The following is a 10,364-nucleotide window of genomic DNA, read 5'->3' as shown; positions in this document are numbered from 1 at the left end:
CCAAAGCACTCTTACGGTATCCGGGAGTTACACGATCTCATGGTCTAAGGAAGAGATACTTGACATTGGAAAAGCTCTAGCAAAAAGAACTACACGATCTTGTGCTATGCTTAGGATTGGATCTTATCCATCACATCATTCTCCTAATGATGTGATCCCGTTGTCAACGACATCTAATGTCCATAGTCAGGAAACCATGACTATCTGTTGACCAACGAGCTAGTCAACTAGAGGCTTACTAGGGACGTATTGTGGTCTATGTATTCACACGTGTATTACGATTTCCGGATAATACAATTATAGCATGAATAAAAGACAATTATCATGAACAAGGAAATATAATAATAATCCTTTTATTATTGCCTCTAGGGCATATTTCCAACAGTTGTCCCCTCGATCCCGCCTCGTCCCTCTTCCCTCCCGCCGCCACCTCTCCTTGCCCTCCCTCCCTTCCCCGCGACGCATGCACCCTCTCCCGCGGCGCACGACCCCACTCCCGCCCCCATCCGACAGCCCCATATGGCTTGCGATGCTGGTGACGGGGAGCCACGCCCCAAGCGACGCGTGCCGGGCCACGATGTCACCGCGCGACCATCGCCAGATGGTTCATGGCGGGAAGCCGAGTTGCGGGAGACACTAGTGCGGGGCAAGGACGCGGCTTCGTCCGAGGGTTCTGGCTGGCGCGCGACTTCCTCCCAGGTGTGTTCCCCTTCATCGTGGCGTGGCCGCAGCAGGGATCGGGATCGTCATTCCCCATCCCGCCGGTCCCGCTCATCGTCTCGCTATGGCCGTTCTGAGGCCTCCCCGCCCCGTCGCTATGATCCGCCCTTCCGCCAAGCCCAGTTTCCTCCGGCCAGTCCCAACAACGGCAACAGCCGCAATGGTCGTGGGGCTTTTTCCAAGATGAAGAAGAAGTGTGGAGCGAAGTCCCAGGAGGGTGGCCCGACTTCCTTGGTCACCCACCCTCAGGTTGCGGCCGTCCCACCGCCAGCCGCGACGGTGGCCACGTGCTTCAACTGTGGGGTGGCCGGGCACTGCCAGGTGAATTGTTCTGAGCCTCTGGCCTACTTCCGATGCAAGAGGACGGACCACCCCGCCACGCTTTGCCCCAACCACCAGCCCATTGGGGTGCTTGGGCTGTTCGGCTATGCGCTCGACGACCTAGGCTTCTTCCAGATGGACCTTCCCGAGGCCCGGGCCACTCCGCCCATGTCCGCCCTCATCTCGGTCTTGGACGGCAAGACGGCGTCCCCGGCCATCCTCTCCGACGAGCTTTGCCACCTGTTCAACCCGGACTGTGATTGGGAGGTGACCCCTATCTCAGACCGGGAGTTCACTGTGGTCTTTCCTGACCCGGTCAGTGTTTGCTACAGCAACCACAGCGCTCGACTCACGCTCACCCTCAACCACCTCTCCGTCCGCATCTTCGTCCCGTCTATGGACCCGCTGGCGGTGGCCACGCTGTCCACGGCGTGGGTGCAGATCCTGGACTCCCTTGTCTAGCGCGGGACGAGGGGGTCATCCGTGGCTTGTCCCGGTTATTGGGCAAGTTTGTGGCGGTCGATGCCGCTTCTCTGCCCAAGGGCCCTACTATGCGCATGCAGATCATGTCTCCAGACCCCACCAAGCTCAAGACGACGATCAGGATGTTCTTCAACCACGTTGGGTACGACTTGTGCAGCTTGGCTGAGGGTGGGACTTCCACCGATCCCCTCAGCCCGGATGACGGTGGAGGTTCTTAGACTCCCCGGCTCTAGCCCCCCCCCCACCTGGGTGGCCATGGGCATGCTTGCGTGGACCCTCTGGTGTAACCATAATAAATTAGTCATAGAGCGCGTGATTCCATGCCGTGTGACTGATGCGATCTACAAAATGTCTGGCTTCTTACAACTTTGGAGACCGCTTAGCAAGCAGCGAGATCGGGACACCATCGACAACATCATAGCTAGTCTTCTCTCTTCGGCATCGGCTTTTGCTCCGCCTGGGCCACCACCACTGCCTCCTCCCGAGCCGGATTAGTTTCTGATTTTGCTTTATTTGGGGCTTGTCTGGCTGTGCCCCCAGCGTGACTTTGTGACTTGATTGTACCTTGTACTCTGTGTTGGATGCTTGGTTCGATGCTTTATAATATAAAGCGGGGGGAAACCCTTTTCGTATATCCGGCAGGGTGCACCCAAGCTTAGTGAACGGCATCATGTCCTGACGCTGCAGGGCTATGCGGGTTCGAACGTCAGCTCGCGATATTGGGCCGCCATAAAACACCCCATTCTATTTAAGGACATCTTTCATGATGATGGACGCAATTTCCTACTGGATCCGGTGGAAATCATTTTGAAGTTGATTATCCGGCAAGGCTCCAAAGGATTCGACCCATCTCTAGATATGAGTATCGGATGAAGATTTCATGCAAAGTGATTGCACATCCCTTCTATACTCCATCATTAGATGGATGACGTAGAATCCATCATTCTCACTTCTTGCCGGTTGCTGGATGCAACAGAAGTCAGTCTTGTGGCCGAAACACAGCCCGGCCTTATTTGTTTTTGTTTTTTTGCATTGGATGTAGACACCTCGCATGTTGAAGCCCAGGAGAGCTCTGTCCAGAACAAACTTTATGTTTGTGTAATCTTTCTTTTGTATGTTCTTCGACAGGTCCAATTATAGAGCGCGGGGGTAATGTAGGTAAAGAACGATGAGAACGGCACGACACCCCCCGCTGCACAAAATACACGATCAAGTTAGCCTCCATGCATGCAAACTAATTATTGAAATGCACGAAAGGATGTATGTGTTATAGTGGCTATCTGCGGATGACTTACCCGGGATGATAAGGTAGGAGAATCATTTCTTTGTCCTTATTGCTGACCAAGAATTCTTTGATGTACTGACTCACATATTGACGGTTGGCTTCATTGATTAAAAAGAAGCCCCATGTATGTAGTATGGGTCCGTGACTGCAAGACCAGTGACTTGCTCTCTCCTGACGATGTAGTTCATGTGCGGCACAATAGGCGGACGAACGTAAAATCGAGTGTCCTCATTTGAAACATCTGGAAGATGTAATCAAATCGCAGGAAGAAGAGGTCCGCGGGGCATGTGTGGGCATACATCTTGCAACTGCTCAGCAAAGAAAGAAAGAGGGAGGAGGGAGTGCATTAATGAGGAGGTGGTGGAGGGGCAAAGAAGAGGGGGAGCATTGAAACGAATAAGCAAGTGCAAGGAGAGGAGGAGAAAGGAAGTGGGAGGAAGGAGGAAGAGGGGGAATGTGGTAGGTATTTTGGCTGGTGCCCATAACAGTAGCACAGGTCATCGATGCGCGCTACTGCTATGGTCGCCAGTCAAAATATGTACTGCTAACTTCTACTACCTATAGCGCGGGGTGGAAAAACACGCTACTGATAAAAGTGTACACATAGAAGAAATAGCAGTAGCGCATTTCTTTCAACAGGCGCTATAGATCCTAAAGTAATAGTAGCTCTGGGTAGACGACCGACGCTACTAATTTTTATTGATCAGGTGGTGTGGTGTGGCACACACTAGTAGAAAACAGGGCTACCGTTCGTGCCTGGCCAGTCCATTAGTCCCGGTTCTTCGAGAACCGGGACCCATGGGGGGTATTAGACCCGGTTCGTGAGCCCAGGGGGCCGGCTGGGGCCTCGTGGGCATTGGTCCCGGTTCATGTGGAACCATTTGTCCCGGTTCAAGCCACGAACCGGGACCGATGGTCCTCGCTCCTGGCCCACAACCATTGGTCCCGGTTCGTGGCTTGAACCGGGACAGAAGGGGGGGCTTTAGTCCCGGTTCATGCCACGAACCGGGACAAATAACTTTCCTATATATACCCACCGCCGCGGCAGAGCACTCCAGTGCTCTGTTTTTTCAATCCGGCGAGGAGAGGGCATTTGGGTGCTCTAGTTCACCTCCTATGCACATTAGGTGTTCGATGAAATGCCCGAGCCACACTAGTTAAGCTTTCTCCTCTTGAAGCTCGACCTCGGAGCTCCATTTTTTTCGAGATTTGTCTAGATTTAGCGGTCCGTCACGCCCCGTCCCCATTTTCATCGCCGTTGATCGCCCGCACCGATCTCGTCGCCGGCACCACTGTGGTGAGCCTTTTGTTCTTATCTTCTTTCTGATACTTGTCTGATTTTCTTACTTTAGGTAGATATTTGTCTGATTTTCTTACTTTTGACACACATAATTATATATAATGCACGCAGATGAACCGGCAATGGATGTATGGTGACAGACACACCTCCGAGTACATTAAGGGTGTGCATAATTTTCTTGAAGTGGCTGAGGCAAACAAGCAGAATGATTTTATGTGTTGTCCATGCACTAAATCTTTTTGTTCTGCAAATTTTTATATATTATATGTATTTTTCTCAATTAGGATGATTTAGTTATGATTTTTTCAAGTTTGAAAATTGCCCTATAGTCCCGGTTTGTGTCTCCAACCGAGACTATAGGTTAGACCCCTTTAGTGCCGGTTCGTGGCACGAACCAGTACTAAAGATTGGCCCTTTAGTACCGGTTTGTGCCACAAACTGGGACTAAAGGGGCTCGTGGGGCCCCGGCCTGACGCCAGTCTGCCACCACCCCTTTAGTACCGGTTCATGGCACGAACTGGTACTAAAGGTTCAACACGAACCGGCACTAATGCATAGCCGTTCGAACCGGTACTAATGATACCATTAGTACCGGGCCAAAATCGAACCGGGACTAATGTGTCTCACATAAGGTCCTTTTTCTACTAGTGATTCCTTCCATTGTCATTTTTGAGTTTTTGTTAGCATTTTCCACAACAGTAGTAAGCAGCACCATATCCCTTAAATGAAGTTAATAGGGTTTGAGATAGCATATTGTATCTAATAACATAATTATTCAGGTGCATGATTTGCATGATGTTTGAAGATGTTGTGATGATGGCCTAGGCGTTCATAAACCCTATTCTTGACTGCAGATGTTTAAGTTAGGCACCACCATTCACAAAAAAAGTTAGGCACCACCATTCACAAAAAAAGTTAGGCACCACTGACTTTCACAATTAAAGTAAATAAATATTTTCTACATCCAAAACTAAATAATTTCCTTTATGTTATATGGTAATAGGAACAGAATATTAGGATAATACATTAGTGCAAGCAACTGCTATCACACGACATCAGAATTGGAAAAGTAAAGCATTCATACATGGATAATGAAGACTAGGGTTCTCTTCACTCGGTTTCTACTTTTGACACTTTTGCAATGAACATTAAATGCAGGGAAAAACATGTATATGCCTTTATAGAAAATTTAATGTATGAATTTTCCCTAAGCCGTGTCTAAAAAATGCGTCCTAAAGACCATGTCATAGACAGGGGGACATGTCTTCACCTTGAAATGTTGTCTCGGGAAAAGATGCAACATCATATCAATAATATATAGAACAAAAATGCTTACATCAGAAAAACATAACCAAACACCATTTTGATCTCAGATGGCAACACAAACTTAAAAAATAGCTGGAGTAAAATAGAAGCCCCGACACGACCGTACTTCCAACTAGACTACATAAATCTGACAGTTTCATGGTACATTGTGCAAGAACAAAGGAATGGCACGTTAAAAGAGCCCAACACACATGCGAAAAATATCTCGCATGTAGGTTGGGTTAACCAACATAAGTGTCATTATCCATCCATGACCGCATCCTCTCCAATGAAATCCTACAACAAGAAAGAAAGATTGATTTAAATACACATGTTCATTTCAAAATTTCATATGCATAGACTAGATACATGTCAAGGAGAAACATTCTTACTTCATTAATACCGACTGATGACAAGTCATTGATGCCATTCAGTTGACTACTAGGTGCTTGCTGATCAACTGTTCCTTCTTGCACATGGAAAATACCAGATGCATCACCGACATCATGCATATGTGTCAATGGGACGAAATCATATGTCTGATGGTTGGAAAGTGCAGAACTAGTTCTTCCATAGTTAACCATCTCAGTCTCTGCCACTGAAATTCTTCCTGTACCAGGTGCATACTTGCCATTTAACATCATTCCAACCGAGCCCATCTTGCTTGCTATGTTGAATGGCGCCATCTTCTCGCTGAAGCCTGCCACTACTGTAGTGATTGGGTCGCTGTAAACAAACTGAGGTGCTGCCATTGGAACATTGATGTTTGCATTCAACATCCCTATAGATCTTGGGTTGCTAGGTATGTTGAATGGAACTATATGCTCATTCAAGCCAGAAAATATTCCCATAGTGGGCGTCTGTGGTACCAAATACCCCAGCATTGTACCACCACTGATTAATGAACCCATGGACATACTCCCCTCGGTGCTTGTATGCTGACCTAAGTGAACCGCTGCACCGTAATGGTTCGGACTCCAGGAGGCGCTGCCACCTGAGGACACACCCCACCTTTCATGCTCATGGTTATGCATAAAACTCTCCCAAATGTTCATGAAAGAGTTCCATCTTACACATGCATCACCAAGTGGGTTTGAGTTGACTTTTTTCAAGTACAATTTATACTTCTGAAATAACAATATAGACAAAATAAACATGTATATGAGATGCACGTTCATGGGAAATAGTAATGGTGGACATGTGGGAATAAAAACAACTGAAAGTGTTGCATGGGTTCAAAAAGTATGGGGCATGCATTATATAAGATAAACCTCACATTTTCAAGGACAAAAAATATTACAATTACACACATTTTCATGTTGAGTGCATTAATAAACCTTTGACTGATATGTTCCCCCAAAAAATATAAGCTCACACTTATATATGACAAAATGTTAGACTATGAATAAATGGAACACAAACATGTAACAAATAAAGAAAATGGTTGAAAATAAACCTGTAGATGAATCAATACATTTTTTCTAGTGAGGTAATCCACATTCATCAGCTCCAGAATCTTTTTTGGAGTAGCCCCTATAGTAATGTAATCAAAAAATTATTAATGGAAAATCCCAAGTAACAACAAGTGTTGTGTCATTTAATAAGGACATAATGTGTGTCTTACTATAAAGGCCGATCTGGTTGATAGCTTCCATAAACTTTGTACGCAGCTCGATTGTCCATGCCACTTTTGGCTTCTTCTGGGTAGAGGATGCATGTGTGCTCTCTTTGCTCTCGTCAGTATTAGCTCCATCGTTGTTCTTGGTAGCAGTCCCAAGCTGTGATCTCTGGTCGTCATCATCGTCCCTGCTGATGTGCCTTATTGCTTCAGAATTTCTCCTGCTTTCAACATGCTGCCATATATTTTTTAGCTCGTTGGTATGCACTGGCTTCAACAAATAGTCACACGCCCCATGATTTATCCCCTTCATCATAGCCTTCTTTTCACAACCTTCAGATAGCACTGCATGCCATATGACCTGACTTAGCTTTGGAGTTTAGTACTTCACGAAAATCTATGAACTGGACATAAAATTTCATACTGGTGCTTATAGACAGAAAACAGAATTCAATATTTTCCAAATGCGTCGGGCAATTGGGGAAGCAAACATGTTTTCCACATGATTTTCAGATTATCATGACAATGATATAATTTGTGTTCCAGTGCAAATTAAATGGAAAAACATTCACACATTCAATTAATAGTATAAAAAACAAATAATGGATAAAAATAACCATGACACAATGCCTAAACCATCATAACACCATGTTCTAACTAGGTAAATCAGATCATCACATTTAAGTACTAGTGAACATGAAGATCAATTACTATTATTGGTGGTTTACCATGTTTCTCTAGCGCACTAGATAAAAGTGATCGGCTCGTGTAATGTTCTGAGCATGTTAAGTAGTCATACACCTGGCAGCGCCATTATCTTAAGTATTTTTATTACATTTTAGGATAATAAGTATTTTTGGTTGCACTCACCGGCAAAAATAATGGGACTACAAATTAGTGTCCTAGTTCAAAGTCAACAAAGCTTCAGGATTGTAGATATTTTACATGGTTAACCTACTCAATGTATCTGCTTTAAAGTGGCACTCCTTTATATGGTATTCCCAAGAGTAAGTACTTTTAACAAACAATCTCAAGCAGATTATAGATGGGTAATCCTTTAATAACGTAGATACAACATACGTAGTTTCCTAATTGTATTACTCCTGCCACCCTAGCAAACAGGTGGTGCAATTCTGTACTTTGTGTGATTGCAAGGACTGGGCATTTAATATTAGTTCAGAAAACAACTAAATATAATTTGGTCATATCAGAAAATATAAATATATTATAATTTTGGTTCTTATGACTAGATTATTACAATTGAGAGCATACAAAATTAAATTAAGTCCATCAATGCACCCACACCGGACACATATGAGTAGTGGGTCTACATTGCATAGGAGTGACACATACTCACACTAAGCTAGATTACCATATATATATTGTATGGATGGTATTGAACTCTAGACTTCAGGCACTACGTATTGAAGTTCTAAAACAAATTTATACTGAATCCAGACGGCATGTTTTAATGGAATTGGGACATCAATTGATCAAAAATACAATCGGTTCCTATGGGGGGGGGGGGTATCTTGTTGCCTACTTATAATTATATATGGTACACATGACCATGTTTATAGCATACTAAAAACAATCAACACAATTATTTAAGTCAATCATTAGTTGGATCTCATAAATCACATGCTACCACTTCCATTCCCCTGCCCCCACTAGCCATTTGATCAATGGATGAGCAATTAGGTTGGATCCCATTGGTTCGGGCAAGGAACCGATACCACTAGGGATCCTGTGATCCAGCCCCCTCCTAATTCACTAATGTGTCGATTCACCTCCGCTCTACTACCCGGCCCACTGGCCATCCGATCGGACAGATGAATGGTTAGATGGGATCCCGTTGGTTCGGGCTGAAAGGGGATCCCACTCTTTCGATTTCCCCAAAGTTAAAAATAGGGTGAGTGTGGCGTGCATGTGTATTTGGTTTCCTAAAATCGTGCTGAATATATAGGATCTCACGTGCTGCCCAAAGGAATGGATGTCCTCTCACTGTATATCCAAGATTCAGGATTAGATGTACGTTCTCAAAGAGAATTGTCAGCTCATACACACAAAAATAAAACTAGGACTTAGAATTGAGCAGTGAGTGTACTGATGACGGGCAGATCCATCTCGAGGCGGATGCGCTCGAGGAGCTTCAAGCTGTCCATGTCCTGCATGCGCACGTTGGTGATGACCAGGTCGAACTTCTCCTTCCCCGCCCTGAGAATCTTCAGCGCCGTCGTGGCATCCTTCACAGTCGTTGCTGCATCGCACAAAGCATTATTCGCAGAGAAACAAAAAGATCACAAGGCTCCGATCCTAATGGACTTTGGCGAAGCGGACGGATCAAGATTCAGGAGACTCACTGTGGTATTTGCACCCGCGCAAGAGGTTCTCTAGCACCTTAAGGCAGACGCGGTCGTCGTCCACGGCGAGGACTCGTAACCCCTCCGGGAACTTGTCCTCCGCCGCATCTTCCATCATTTGCCTTTGGTCCCCACCCATCGCGGCCATTGTTTTCCGAACTCTTTCCCACCTAGCAAAGCAAACGACATCAAGAAAAACACTGATTAAGGAACAACGGACCTAACCAACACAAACCCCACATCCATCTAACAACACAACCCAAAACCTGCTAAAATGGCTTCCTCGCCGCAGGGCAGAACAGGACAATGTGGATTTCAGAGGAGCTTTGTGCGAAGGGCTGCAGGGTGCTGGCGGGCTTTTTATAGGGGGAGAGGGGTCGAGGGAAGGAGTGGAAATCTTGTGGTCCAGAGGTGAAAGGCGCCCTCCCCGTGCTTGTGTTCATGCGCTACTTCATACTGCTCCTTAATTTCTGAATCTCCGGTATTAATTTTGTTCATGTGAGGAAAGCAAAACCACGGGCAGTGTTGCTGTCTTTTGCTTTTTTGTTCTTTTCTCAACAAATGTTCGAGCACGAAGATATGATTTGAATTACAAAAAGGAGAGGATCCTGCTTTGTTCGGTTACCTGGCCATGAAGGAGTGTTTTCTTACTTCCTTCGACCGGAAACGGAGACCGCGTTCATCGTCTCAACGGCCACATCCCTACCTACCTTTGCATGGCACGTGACAACGTGTGGGGCCTAAACTCATATTCGTTTTTTTAACATAGTACAATCGAAGTCACTCACGTACACAAACATACACTCGTCCCTAGGAACGCACACACGCACATCATACACCTATGAGGACCTTCCAGAGACTAAGACGACACATCATCCTTCTTTTTTGCGGGGTAAAGGAGATTCTCATTACTCACAGGGGCCTCTCAGCCACAACCAAGTTTACAATGAAGTCTAACCCCGAGTACAA

At 45.8% G+C, this 10,364-nt stretch overlaps 1 protein-coding gene across 1 annotated transcript; it reads right to left on the bottom strand.

Annotated features, from left to right (window-relative positions):
- Positions 1-5,675: 5,675 nt before the first annotated feature.
- Positions 5,676-9,542, bottom strand: LOC123158505 (two-component response regulator ORR24-like). Its single transcript, XM_044576463.1, has 6 exons — positions 9,396-9,542; positions 9,140-9,292; positions 7,039-7,377; positions 6,871-6,947; positions 5,807-6,541; positions 5,676-5,711 (listed from the first exon to the last, which is right to left on the bottom strand). Exons 1-6 carry the CDS (start codon positions 9,532-9,534, stop codon positions 5,676-5,678), a joined length of 1,479 nt encoding a protein of 492 aa, XP_044432398.1. The 5' UTR covers positions 9,535-9,542.
- Between the last annotated feature and the right edge of the window lie 822 nt (positions 9,543-10,364).

Source organism: Triticum aestivum, chromosome 7B (genome assembly GCF_018294505.1).
Source record: "Triticum aestivum cultivar Chinese Spring chromosome 7B, IWGSC CS RefSeq v2.1, whole genome shotgun sequence".
Lineage (NCBI taxonomy): Eukaryota > Viridiplantae > Streptophyta > Magnoliopsida > Poales > Poaceae > Triticum > Triticum aestivum.
This window is presented reverse-complemented; position numbering and strand designations above follow the sequence as displayed.